The 15,236-nt window shown below is 40.4% G+C and overlaps 1 protein-coding gene across 2 annotated transcripts in view; it reads right to left on the bottom strand.

Annotated features, from left to right (window-relative positions):
* Positions 1-15,236, bottom strand: part of COL19A1 (collagen type XIX alpha 1 chain) — a 661,532-nt gene that overhangs the window by 587,443 nt on the left and 58,853 nt on the right. For both annotated transcript variants that reach the window (XM_075268349.1, XM_075268350.1), the window contains exon 4: positions 14,595-14,694. In XM_075268349.1, the coding sequence (XP_075124450.1) occupies positions 14,595-14,694 (100 nt within the window). The remainder of the gene's footprint in view (positions 1-14,594; positions 14,695-15,236) is intronic.

A 15,236-nucleotide genomic window follows, 5' to 3' on the forward strand; every position in this document is an offset into this window, starting at 1 on the left:
CAGAGCCGAGGGTGCACTAGAACCCCTGTGCAAACTCAGTTCACGCTAATAGAATGCATTGGCCAGCGCTGATTGGCCAATGCATTCTATTAGCCCGATGAAGTAGAGCTGAATGTGTGTGCTAAGCACACACATTCAGCACTGCTTCATCAAGCCAATACAATGCATTAGCCAGTGCTGATTGGCCAGAATACGGAATTCGGCCAATCAGCGCTGGCCAATGCATTCTATTAGCCCGATGAAGTAGAGCTGAATGTGTGTGCTAAGCACACACATTCAGCACTGCTTCATCAAGCCAATACAATGCATTAGCCAGTGCTGATTGGCTAGAGTACGGAATTCGGCCAATCAGCGCTGGCCAATGCATTCTATTAGCCCGATGAAGTAGAGCTGAATGTGTGTGCTAAGCACACACATTCAGCACTGCTTCATCAAGCCAATACAATGCATTAGCCAGTGCTGATTGGCCAGAGTACGGAATTCGGCCAATCAGCGCTGGCTCTGCCGGAGGAGGCGGAGTCTAAGGTCGGACCTGAATGGAGACTGGTGTGGAGCGATCTTAGACTCCGCCTCCTCCAGCAGAGCCAGCGCTGATTGGTCGAGTTCCGTACTCTGGCCAATCAGCGCTGGCCAATGCATTCTATTAGCCCGATGAAGTAGAGCTGAATGTGTGTGCTTAGCACACACATTCAGCTCTACTTCATCAGGCTAATAGAATACATTGGCCAATCAGCGCTGGCCAATGCATTCTATTAGCTTGATGAAGCAGAGTGTGCACAAGGGTTCAAGCGCACCCTCGGCTCTGATGTAGCAGAGCTGAGGGTGCACAAGGGTTCAAGTGCACCCTCGGCTCTCCTACATCAGAGCCGAGGGTGCGCTTGAACCCTTGTGCAGCCTCGGCTCTGCTACATCAGAGCCGAGGGTGCGCTTGAACCCTTGTGCACACTCTGCTTCATCAAGCTAATAGAATGCATTGGCCAGCACTGATTGGCCAGAGTACGGAATTCGGCCAATCAGCGCTGGCCAATGCATCCCTATGGGAAAAAGTTTATCTCACAAAAATCACAATTACACACCCGATAGAGCCCCAAAAAGTTATTTTTAATAACATTCCCCCCTAAATAAAGGTTATCCCTAGCTATCCCTGCCTGTACAGCTATCCCTGTCTCATAGTCACAAAGTTCACATTCTCATATGACCCGGATTTGAAATCCACTATTCGTCTAAAATGGAGGTCACCTGATTTCGGCAGCCAATGACTTTTTCCAATTTTTTTCAATGCCCCCAGTGTCGTAGTTCCTGTCCCACCTCCCCTGCGCTGTTATTGGTGCAAAAAAGGCGCCAGGGAAGGTGGGAGGGGAATCGAATTTTGGCGCACTTTACCACGTGGTGTTCGATTCGATTCGAACATGGCGAACACCCTGATATCCGATCGAACATGTGTTCGATAGAACACTGTTCGCTCATCTCTAGTTAAAACCAGGTACTGAAACATATTTATTCTTATGTGTTTTTATTTTCTGATTGTAGATCCTGTTTTCGATTTCCTGTATATGATTCTGGAGCAGCCATGTCTCTTTAGCCTCTGCTCTGCTAACAGTTTTGCCGTTTAGAGAAATGCTGTACAGCAAACACATGGACATATCAAATTATAGTCTGTAGATGACAAATTGACTTCCACAATGATGCTACTCAGAAGCCTGATATGGATTAAAGTTAGATTGTGTTCTCAGAATTTACCTGGTTATTTGCTGATTCCCTGGTTATGGCTTGTTTTCCTGCTTATCCAGTTTCATACTAATCTGGCTTTATCCATGAAATCCATGACTATACCATGGCATGGACATTTTTTCTTCTGTTATATATTTGCATACTCCTGTGCTCTCCTGATTTTTTATCTGGCTCAAATGTAATATTCTGTCTACTGTAGATTTACTGGTTTGTCCTTTAGTCCACAAGTGCACCTACTGTATATTCAGACAACAGATTCTGTGGGTAACCTGGTTCCTGATTTGTAAGTTGCAGCGGGCTCTGGTATCCTCACACTCTACCAGGCAGCTTTTTTACTTGCTATCTTTGATCTGCCAATTTTCTCCCAGTATCTTTGAAAATTGCCTCAACAGAAATGCCATTACTGGTAAAATATTTAAGTGGCGATTCCATTGCAGTTGTCATATAACATATGTCTAGCACAGGAGTATTGCTGGGCTGCTGGGTTTCTCCCCCCATTCCTGTGGGCACCAAACCCAGTAGAATACGGACCCACTATACAGAGATCACCATGAAGTAGATAGTAGGTTTATACAACTTAATCAGTACACAGACTAAGAACCTTATGTTTATTTGTGTAACTAAGTCAATCTATAATATTAGGATGTGCAGTTAATGTCTTTTTTTTCTCCTAAATTCTGCAAAAGGTTTGTCAATTACAGATGGAAATCTCTGCTGAATGGTATATTATACAGTGTTGGCCAAAAGTATTGGCACCCCTGCAATTCTGTCAGATAATACTCATTTTCTTCCAGAAAATGATTGCAATCACAAATTCTTTGGTATTATTATCTTCATTTAATTTGTCTTCAATGGAAAACCTCAAAAATAATTGTCAAAAAGCCAAATTGGATATAATTCCACAGCAAACATAAAAAAGGGGTGGACAAAAGTATTGGCACTGTTTGAAAAATCATGTGATGCTTCTCTAATTTGTGTAATTAACAGCACCTGTTACTTACCTGAGGCACCTAACAGGTGGTGGCAATAACTAAATCACACTTGCAGCCAGTTGAAATGGATTAAGGTTGACTCAACCTCTGTCCTGTGTCCTTGTGTGTTACCACATTGAGCATGGAGAAAAAAAAGAAGACCAAAGAACTGTCTGAGGACTTGAGAAGCAAAATTGTGAGGAAGCATGAGCAATCTCAAGGCTACAAGTCCATCTCCAAAGACCTGAATGTTCCTGTGTCTACCATGCGCAGTGTCATCAAGAAGTTTAAAGCCCATGGCACTGTGGCTAACCTCCCTAGATATGGACGGAAAAGAAAAATTGACAAGAGATTTCAACATATGATTGTGCAGATGGTGGATAACGAACCTCGACTAACATCCAAACAAGTCCAAGCTGCCCTGCAGTCCGAGGGTACAACAGTGTCAACCCGTACTATTAGTCGGCGTTTGAATGAAAAGGGACTGTATGATAGGATACCCAGGAAGACCCCACTTCTTACCGAGAGACATAAAAAAGCCAGGCTGGAGTTTGCCAAAACTTACTTGAGAAAGCCAAAAACGTTTTGGAAGAATGTTCTCTGGTTAGATGAGACAAAAGTAGAGCTTTTTGGGAAAAGGCATCAACATAGAGTTTCCAGGAAAAAAAAAAGAGGCCTTCAAAAAAAGAACACGGTCCCCACAGTCAAACATGGCGGAGGTTCCCTGATGTTTTGGGGTTGCTTTGCTGCCTCTGGCACTGGACTGCTTGACCGTGTGCATGGCATTATGAAGTCTGAAGACGACCAACAGATTCTGCAGCACAATGTAGGGCCCAGTGTGAGAAAGCTGGGTCTCCCTGTGAGAGGTCATGGGTCTTCCAGCAGGACAATGACCCAAAACACACTTCAAAAGCACTAGAAAATGGTTTGAGAGAAAGCACTGGAGACTTCTAAAGTGGCCAGCAATGAGTCCAGACCTGAATCCCATAGAACACCTGTGGAGAGATCTTAAAATGGCAGTTTGGAGAAGGCCCCCTTCAAATCTCAGGGACCTGGAACAGTTTGCAAAAGAAAAAATGGTCTAAAATTCCAGCAGAGCATTGTAAGAAACTCATTGATGGTTACCGGAAGCGGTTGTTCGCAGTTATTTTGTCTAAAGGTTATGCTACCAAGTATTAGGCTGAGATGGACCAGATAACAGATTTGTGATTGCAAACCTGGACACAAAGGATCCACGCTTGCCATGGATAAGTAAATATACAATTTTCATTGAACAACACACTACGCGTTTCGGGCGTAACTCCGCCCTTCTTCAGAAGGGCGGAGTTATGCCCGAAACACGTAGTGTGTTCAATGAAAATCGTATATTTACTCATCCATTTGGCAAGCGTGGATCCTTTGTGTCCAGGTTTGCAATCACAAATCTGTTATCTGGTCCATCTTTGTACTATACATACACCCGTGAGGTGTGAGGTACCCTGAAGCTGCATCCAGTCCTGAGAGGGATCCTTGGCCAAGTGATCCCATCATCACTAAAACAGTTGTGTATACACACAACCTAAAAGGTGAGCCTGTTTTTTGTCATCTGAAATTATCGCTATCAGTACGATCTGCACTACGGGTTGCTCAGTGTCTCTTTTCTTTTTGAGAAGTATTAGGCTGAGGGTGCCAATACTTTTGTCCGGCCCATTTTTGGAGTTTTGTGTAAAATGATCAATGATTTGACTTTTTTTTCATTCTCTTTTGTGCTTTTTCATTGCAAGCAAAATAAATGAAGATATTAATACCAAAGAGTTTGTGCTTGCAATCATTTTCTGGAAGACAATGAGTATTATCTGACAGAATTGCAGGAGTGCCAATACTTTTGGCCAACACTGTAACCCCAAGGTCCTTAGTATGACTTTGTAGATAAGATATTAGATATTAATATAAGATATTAAACAATGTATATTTATTTAGAGGAAACACAAAAATAAATACATATAGACATATAAACTATTAAAACAGCTATATAATAAAAAAAAAAAGACGACAGAGATGACTCAGATTTTACAGTTATTCGCTGTTCTGCAAGGTGTATCTGTAAAGGGGGAGACTGACAGATCTGCACTACAGTAAATGTGTTGTTATCTTGTTTACTATCAAATGAACTTTAACTGAATGGCTGTAACAAGAGATGCAAGCAAAGCATTCACACTTTTCTTAGTCAGCTTAATCAGATACTCTGCATTTCCTGTCATGGGTGTATACAACCTGTATCCTACTATTCACAGCCTGTCAAAGCTACTAGGAGCAACAGATGAATTAAAGGAAATTAAATATCTTAACTCCACATTGTATGTATATACAGGAAACTAGATTGAGAGATTTCAATGGGGATTAAAAATAGAGCAGCACAGACTGTATGCTATTAACCTTCACATAAGAAATGATCAAGTAGTGATTCGGCTTCAGAAAAGATAAGCAGAAAGATGGCGTTTATCATTGGGAAGAGATTTTATGGGTACACAAATTTATAAGACATATGAAAATTGTGTAATATGAAGGCCCTATGGCCAACGGAAGTGATGGCAGTGACCATTCTTCATAGAATCTTACAGAGGTAATACCACAGGTCAGGGAATAATCTGCAGATTGGTGGGGCTCCAACCACTTACCACCCCCTCCTCCCTACTTTCAGAGCAGGGAACAAAACCTTTCAATTCTTCTTTTTAGCAGGGGTCTGATGGGTCAGACCTACAAGATATGCAAGTTATTCCCTATTTTATGGATAGGTAATAACTTCTTAAGTTGGGAATCCCCCTTCCGGCTAAAATAAGCCTGGTTCTTGAAGGGTTAAATAAGTTTAAAAAACAATTTTTCTGTTTTGGTTTTTTTAACAATTAATATGACCATACTTTTATCCGCAATCTGATCATGTGCTTGAGGCCTAAGTCTTATTTGCCAGGGTTCATCAGATGCTATGGTTTTGTGCATAAAACTTTTAATCCATGCCATTTTTTCTTTAATGGAGATGGAAATTCATTGGTTTCCTCCTCTTTTAGCTGATCTCTAGGTCATTCATAACCTTAACTGCTAGCAATGAAATAAATGTAATTTGACAGTTGATAATAAAAAAAGTATACAAGTTTTAATGTGGAGTCTTTGTGTGACACGGATCCTCATAGTAAGTGACCTTAAAGAGAACCTTTAACCACCTTTCACCAATTTAAATAGTAAGTTGAGATTTTTCCTCTAGCCCCCACTGTTCCTGAGTAACAAGTACAGTTAGTTTTGGTATCTGATATGGTATCTAAGCTCTGTAATGTCAGAAGTGTCAGGCAGGGGGGCATTAGATCAGATCTCCAATCAGAGGCAGTCCCAAAATCACACCATTTGCCTACTCCTGTCTGACACTACCATCTGACAGTACAGAGTCTAAATAGTATATCATGCACCAAAACATACATTATTGATCATTTGAGAATGGTGAGGGCTAGAGAAAAAATTCTAACTGTGCCAGAATCAGCAGAACAGCGACTACTAAATGATGAATAGAGATGGACTTTATGGAGATGGTAAAAGGTCCCCTTTAATGGAAACTATATAAAGCTTCAGGTTTTATTGCTCCTCTTCTATTTCCTCAGTGTGAAAGTTTAAATAAGGACTTGTGAAACATTGATATGGCTATGATATAGATTATATATATGAAACATTCCGTTATATTTCATCGTCTGTCCTGAAAAATCACGCTAGGGTATAGATATTTAACTTGTCAGCACCTTTATTTGCTTATTACAATACATGTGTAGTTTGTAGCAGAATAGATGTATCTATATTTTTCTACAAACCAATGCTATTATTACTCTCAATAGAAAGAATCCTGCCCTGAAATGTTGAATTGTTGGTTTTCTAAAGAAAAAAAATTACGCCTACAAAGAATTATAATGGACCATGTGAAAAGTTTTAAAAATACCAATTCTAAAAGCGCACTAAGAAAGGCTGTTTATATGTGCAATATCATATTCCGTTTAGTTTAATATAGTGCAATTTTCTGGAATTCAGAATCACACAAAAAGCTGTTACTTATGACACAGTGGGCAAATATCAATTCAGTCTAGCGAAGTAGCTATGAAAGACACATCACTTGCATTCTGCTCATTGTGCATTATTACATTCACATACATTCAGTATGAGAGTTGATACAAACAAATATTTAAGTGTGATTGTTGTTGGCTCTTACTTTTTATGAATCTGCAAAGACACAGTAATTCCCTTTCATTATTAATCCTTCCATGAATTATGCTTCTCGCTGACAAAAAAATGTACACATTTTTCATTTAGTTTTTCTATACTTAACCATTTCTGGACTTCCAATAGACCATATACATCCGGTAAGTCCTTCTCTTGTTCTACAAGGACATATCCGTGCAGTTGCATAAATGGGGAGACAGTGGTTACTACAGCCGGTGCCCCTCTAGAGAAGACAGGGATAGTTTATTACCATTCTTTATTACACAGCTATGGGAGCCACCATGATGCGGCTCCCATCTGTCTCAGCAGTCACGTGATCCACCTGGGATCAGAGACTGTTACAGCTGCTGGGTCCAAGAGGGATTACCTTTATTTAGGGGGGAATGTTACTCACTCAGCTCTTTGGGGCTCTATCTGGTCGGGATCCCTGTCAGCTTGCGATGTGCGCAAGCTGACTTCTTCCCATAGGAATGCATTGACCAGCGTTGATCGGCCAAATGCCATACAGACTACAGCATTCGGCCAATCAAAGCTGGTTCTGGTTCAATCTTAGACTTCTCCTCCTCCTCCTGAGTGCAAGGCCCGATGTAGCAGTGCTGGCCGATGTAGCAGTGGCTGATGTAGCAGTGCTGAGTGTGCAGCAGGGTTCAGCTGAACCTGCTGCACACTCAGCTCTGCTGCATCGGACTGCTATATCGAACACTGCTACATCGGCCAGCACTGCTACATCGGGCTGTGCAATCAGCTTGGCTGTAGCAGTCCGATGCAGCAGAGCTGAGTGTGCAGCAGGTTCAACTGAACCCTGCTACACACTCAGCTCTGCTACATCGGCCACTGCTACATCGGCCAGCACTGCTACATCGGGCCATGCGCTCAGAAGGAGGAGGAGTCTAAGATCGGACCAGAATGGAGACTGCTGTGGACAGATCTTAGACTCCGCCTCCTCTGGCAGAACCAACGTTGACTGGCCGAATGCTGTAGTCTGTATGGCATTCGGCCAATCAACGCATTCCTATCGGAAAAAGTCAGCTCGCACACATCGCAAGCTGACAGGGATCCCGACCAGATAGAGCCCCAAAGAGCTGGGTGAGTAACATTCCCCCCTAAATAAAGGTAATCCCTAGCTAACTCTGCCTATAGATCTGTGCCGGTCTCACAGTCACATAGTTCACATTCTCAAATTAATCGAATGTTAAACTCAACATTCGTCTAAATTTGAGGTCACCTGATTTCGGCCGCCAATTCCTTTTTCCGATTTTTTTCGATGCCTCCGTTGTCGTAGTTCCTGTCCCACCTCTCTGCGCAGTTATTGGTACAAAAAACGAGCCAGGGAAGATGGGAGGGGATACAAATTTTTACTGCGTTTGCCTCGTGGTATTCGATTGGAATTGAATACCTCGAGCGGATATGTAGTCGATCGAACGGTGTTCACTCATCTCTAGTCAAGGGTCCATCATCCAGACCCTGCACAGATCAGCTACTTCTGGAGCAACCAGGAGCCAGTAGCTGCTGCAGTGGATAATAGTGGAAGTATGAGGGTAAGTTCACACAGAGTATTTTGGTCAGAATTTTGAGGCCGTATCAGTCTCAGAATCCTGACTGAAAAGACGGGTTCCATTGATATCAATAGGAACTGCTCAGGTCTTTTTTTCCGGGATCCGGTTTGTTGCGGCTCCCAGAAAATGAGGCAAGATACTCACTCTTCAGGCCAAGTCGTCTCACGATTCAGCCTGAAGACACTCCGTCCTCCGGACTAGGACCATTCATTGGGCTTAATCCAGAGCGGAGTGCACGGCTGCATGCCGCTGCAGTGCACCGGCTTTCAGGTGCGGCTACCTGTATTTTGGTTCAGAACCCCGTACGAACTTAGGGAGCCTTCACATGGAGTTTACGCTCCGCTCATTCAGACACGTAAACACTTGTCAAAGAGACCGCTGTAAAACACAATCCCATAGACTTCAATGTGTGCCGGTTTTACGCGTCTGAAGGAACGGAGCGTAAACCCTGTGTGAAGGCCCCCTTACCTTCAGGATAATAATAGTAATAAAAGGGCACAGCTCGTTACCAGGTGGATGTCTGATTACTACGATGTGACTGTAATGAGCTGTGTATTTATCACATGACCATAGACTGATTTTTATCCACTTGAGGTAAGCAGAATGGATGACTACAGGCAGAGATCTAGAAAATTAAATTAATACAGAGAGTATATTGGAAAATTGTCCAACTTTTTATTATATAGACAATAACATTTGTGTCCCAATATTTGTTGAAACTGGATAACCCATTTAAAGACTCCAGCTTCTCATGAAACAAATGAAAATGCTGAAAGACAGATCTGAATACCATTATAAAATATTTTTTTAAGGTGTTATACTGTATTTCACAGCCCTTAAATGTACCTCAATTATATATAAAAAAAAAAGTAAATGTGAATATAACAAACTTTGCAATAAAATCTTATCATAGAAATATGTTTCTTTCTTCACTTATTAGGCTTCTCTACTCCTTCTTATCTTCACTAGGAGTGTTTGTTTACATGAAGTCTGTATTCACCTCAGACACAGAACTCTATTGAATGAGGAAGTGAGAAGAAGAGGCTGTTATCACATTTATTGCCTTATTCTATGCAGTGGTAGACTGATATCTTGACACATAGTAGTGTTAGGGTCCATTCACATTGAGGAAAATGGTGAGGAATTTGTTGTGGAATTTCAGCGCTGAAGAAAAAGCCTCCCATTGACTTCAATGGGTTCCTTTTTCTGCTAGCAATTTTTTTTTAGTCCTCATTGCTTCCTTGCATAAGCACACATCCTCAGTAGACTATATCTCTCAGCCCGCCTCTGCTTAGAATGTATACTGCAAAGCATATAGAGTATTGAATTGAGAAAGCCACACAGAAATATCATAGCGATGTATAGAATACCAGCTATGCCCAGCTACATTATGAATATAACAGATCTTTATCACTCTGGCCTGCATGATTCCTTTGTCACCTGGGCTCATGTTTTACTCTGTAAGGAGCAGGGTTGTGCAACATAAATACTTTAAAGGTAAAGCTACAAAGTCAATTTCCCATTTCTTTGCCTACTGATCTGACACATTCACAGTTTTGACTGAGACTCCTCCACGTGTAAAGAAACAGCATGCAGAATTCAGTTAAAGTAGGCTGAATGCCCCTGAAAGCATCTTATGGCTAATCTTAGAGGAAAGTCTACTTTCTGAAGTATGCTCATTAGCTGTTTATGTAACAGAGAGAGAGAGAGGACAGGTATAGGAATAATAAATCTGTTATTACTAAGCCATAATATCTCTGTTCTGTGCTTGGTAACCCCCATACCTCCTGCAGACAATAAAGCATGAGAGGGACAGCTCCTGAGAAAGAACTTTGGCAAGTGTACTCAATTGCTGTTTATGGGAGGGGTGAGGGTAAGGAATTTTTTCCATTGATTTGTATTAGTATAAAAACCCCTTTAGGCTAAGGCCCCACGGGAAGATCAGCAGCAATAAAGCGCTGTGGGAAAAACTGCGGTGAGAACACATCACGATTCTTCCTGCAGCGCTTTAAACACAAAGTTCACAGAATTTTCCTATGCGGAATTTCTGTTACAATTATATCTATAGGAAAGCCGCCGCCGTTTCCGTAGACATAACTGACATGCTCCGATTTTCAAAACTGCGCCGGTTTTGGAAATTGTGGCGTTTCTGCACTGCAGTTTTTACCACATAGTGTGCATGGTATTCGTTTAATTCCCATCCACTCTACCTGTACTGTAAAATGCCATAATTTTTCCCGCATGGTTTCCAGCCTGTGGGGCCCTGGCCTTACAATTTATGCAGCAAATGTGTTTTTCGACAAAACATTTGCAAAAAAAAAACAAAAAAACAGAGAAATCCTCAAGAGAAACATGCTGCATTCTGAATTTTATCTTCTATGTGTTCCAAGGTGAAATGTTCTAAGCATCAGGAAAGATTCTCTTTGTGGATATACACCTAATAGGAAATCTCTGAGACATTGTTCCCTGCTAAAAGTATGCAACATGGATGCTCTAGTAAGTGCAAAAAGTGACTACTGGCGTTCCCGTCTAAAGATGGGTGCCCAGAAACTATGTTTATTGGAGCCAGCCAACTATCTTAAACTTATGGGCTAATTCTTTTCTTCCGTGACATGCGTCTTAGACTCCCTCTCTTCTTTGAGAACATAAGTATACTCTTGCGAACTAAGCATACACAATTCTAGGATTGATAGAAGGAACAGTTATCTACCAGTTAGGCATTTGTGTAACTATTGAAGGTTGGGCTTCCTTTTGGAACAGAGCTAATATTTTCATAACTATATTAGAGATGGTCTCTGCCGCTACAGACAATAGTGTTTAATACTTTATACATGAAATGGTTTAATGGGCAGGAAACAATTAAAATGTGCAAAGGATTGACTACTATTAAAGGAAATGTATATAAATTACTACATTTCATGGACATGGAAACAATCTGAGCAAATTTAAATGGCAAAAGTAACTCGGGATATCTATTAAGTAGAGATGAGCAAACACTAAAATGTTCGGGGTTCGAAATCCGATTCGAACAGCCGCACACTGTTCGAACCCCATTATAGTCTATGGGGGGAAATGCTCGTTTCAGGGGTACGCAACATTCGATCAAATTCTACTTACCAAGTCCATGAGTGAGGGTCGGGCTGGATTCTTCTCCCTGCGCAGCGTCCCCACATCCTCTTCCGGCCTTGAATTCACTCTGCTAGGCATCGGGCCTGGGCAGAGCCGACTGCGCATGCCCGCACTACAAGCGGACATGCGCAGTCGGCTCTGCACAGGCCCGATGCCTGGCAGAGTGAATTCAGAGCCGGAAGAGGATGCGGGACGCTGCGCATGGAGAAAGGTAAGAGAAGAACCAGCGTTGATTGGCAATGTATAGCATTCTGCCAATCAATGCTGGTTCTGCATCGAATCTTAACTTCGAACAGCTAGTAGTACTCAATCGAGTACGAGTATTTCGAATACCGTAGTATTCGATCGAACACCTACTCGATCGAGTACTACTCGCTCATCTCTACTATTAAGGATAAGAAGTCTCTTCTATAATCACACCACTTTATTTTCTTTGTTGTAAGCGTGAATCATTCAACAGACTAAGATAACTGAATACTGTAAATATGATCTTTAGAATAAAGCACACTTAGGAGATAATGCATAGCATAACAAAATGTTTTCTAAAATAAAAAGTACCAAATATGTGCATTCTCTTTCTGCATTTCAAGCACTATTATCAAGGATCAAGTGAATGACTCACAGCAAGCGTTACAGTAAAGGTGGATTATATACTAGGTAGGATTTAGCTTCAAATTGTGTATATGGGGATTATTATTATAGTGAGTACATATTCAGAGTATTAAACAGGTATTTGCGGCAAGTCATGCACAATACGCATCACCAAACAAAAAGAACAACTATCAAAATCATTTGTATAAAGACAAAAGCCAAATCACAATGAAAGTGAGAAAGAATTGTTACCGTTCTTTGTGTAAAACTAGGAAATATTGGATGTAAGTAGTGAAAATATATATGCTATGAAGTAGCATCAAGAGTCTGTATCAATATATACAATGTTTCCTAGGTTTTCTCAAATCTCAAAATAAGAAAATACTTAGATGTGCGAATACTATTCGAAACGGCTGTTTCGAATAGCACACTCCCATAGGAATGAATGGACGCAGGCGATGTGCAGGGGGTTAAGCGGCCGGAGGCCGGCGCCGGCTGCGTGCTGCCTACATCTAATCATTTCTATAAGAGCGTGCTATTCGAAATGGATGTTTTGAATAGTATTCGCTTATCTCTACGACCATTAGCAGAAACCCAAACAGATTATAGGATATCTCACTGCCTGGACCCATATGTTCTTAAATCTCTAATGAAACCTGGCAGAAATCGATACCTCGGCAGAGCCTCTACAGTAGAGACATGAAACATCACACTGTTTCCAGGCATCAATGTGAATAAGGGACTACCTTCAATGATTCTCTAATAGGGCATTTAAAAATGGGTTTCTATTCAAAGCAACCCCTATAACCTTCATACAAAATAATCCCTGGCATACAAGATAAATCAAACAAAGTAAGTGTTATCATAATAAACTATCGTAGAACTTTACACCAATTTTCTTTTCTATAAGAGGTTGATCCAAAATGCGATCAATTTTTATACTATAGAGAATGTTTGTGAAAAATTCCAACTAATTACAATCCAGAACAAAGGAGTCATTACAAGTGAGAATAAAAAATCCTGCTTAATGTCACCTATTCAGTACTGTCATCTTGGAACCTCTCAATATCTCACAGTACACATTAATAATATGTTTATATGTTAATATGTTTTTTGCCTCATTTTTCTTCTAGATCAAACAAATATATAACATATTGTAGAATAATGATAACTTTATTTATATAGCGCCAACATGTAATGTTTTTACGCCTTCCACTGTGCAATAAAAATGCTATGATACCTTTATTTGCTAAGTCCATATGATCATGGTCATACTACATTTATATAATTTTTTTTCTTGTCTTAATAACTTTACAAAAAATCATAATTTTAAAGACAAAAAAATTTTTTGAGTCACCATATTTTCAACACACAGAAGCATTAAGATCAGAACACAAAGCAGTGGTTTTAATAAATCGGATCCATTGTTTTTACAAGTGTCAGGGTCTGGGGTTGCTAGCTGGTTTGGCATAGACACACAACTCCAGATTCTTTAGTCCAAAACAAAGGTAGAGTTATTTTCACTCAAAAAGGTAGTGCAGCAACAAAAGGAAACAATACAAAAATAAATACCTGCCCAGCTAGGCTCTAACTAAACATAGAATAGGTTACCTCACCTAGAATAACAGAAATCCAAAAGCCAGTAGAATCATTCAGGACACAGCTCCAAAAATATGACCTCTCTGTTAGCTCTTCAGCCAAGCTCTGCCCAAGTCTGCTGCTAGAGCTGACTTCTTAAGCTCCCTTGATGAGGAGACTCTCAACAGCTGAGTCGCTGATGGAACATCCCCAAAGTGTGGACTGGAGGGGGTTGGAATGACAGGTCTCACTAGCAACTTACCTGTCATTCCTAAAAATCCAGCCCAGTAACCAGAACTTTGAAAAAATACTGAGCAGACAATAGTTATCTGCTGAGAAATGTTCTTTCTGGAGTTTTCTCATCTCACCCACCTTAGCAGTCTGGGTGAAATGTACACCCCTTCCATTACCAGGCCGGCCATCGGCTTACACAAACTATTTAAAATTTGAAATAATGGAATGAGACCTACACATATAATGAGCAATGTAATAATAAACTATGTGTCTTCTTTTCTGAACTTTTTCTAGTGTGTTAGGGCTGAGTGCTATAGCTAAGCTTCATAATCTTTCATTCTACATGAGATAACTATTCTCTTCCCTTTGTTTGATTATTTTATACAATATGTAATTGTATGCACAGTTGATGCTATGTATAGTAATCCACAGACAGTACAATATATGGCTTTATGTTTTGTGAAATAAAGGCATTCCCATGACATTTTGACATTCGAAAGTATATTAAAATATTAAGAACACTTCTTTTGAATTTCCTCAAACTTATTAGAAATAAATATTCATTACTTACTGTGTGTCTTTGATCAGAGGAGTGCTTCCTAGCTTAAAACATGTCTTTTCACCTCCGCAGGATGTCTTTCTTAGAGAAAACTGCTCAGCGAGGTCATATCCTGTAGAAAGAGCAATTATGTCATTAGGAATATAAAGCACTGGGCATAAAAGTACATAATGACATGGCCCAAAATATTTCCAATTATTTTGAAAATAAAAAATATGTATTTTATCGGTCAGGACTGACAAAGGACTTGCTGTTTGTAAACCATTTTTAGAATAAAAATAATCATATTCCTTACCATGGAACTCCGTTAAGCTTTGCTCACCAGTTAGATTCAATTTACTAAAAGTCACAACTGCCATAAAAGCTAGTACTATATTAAATACTGTAAATTCATATTGCAAATAAAAAAAAAAATGTTCACAGCAGGGTAAAAATAATACTGTCTAATAGTTAGACAATCTAAACTTAGAACACACAGCCTTAAAATGCACTAGATTTATCACAGAGGCTGATGCTGGATGACAAATCTGGCACATCATTAGTCTGTCTAGTCTAACTTTACACTAACTTTGTTTACCCAGTTTAAGCCACACCTTCTTGCCAAATGAGGAGTAAAAGGTGTCTGAACAATGAATATGCATGATATAAGGCATG

Source organism: Leptodactylus fuscus, chromosome 3 (genome assembly GCF_031893055.1).
Source record: "Leptodactylus fuscus isolate aLepFus1 chromosome 3, aLepFus1.hap2, whole genome shotgun sequence".
Lineage (NCBI taxonomy): Eukaryota > Metazoa > Chordata > Amphibia > Anura > Leptodactylidae > Leptodactylus > Leptodactylus fuscus.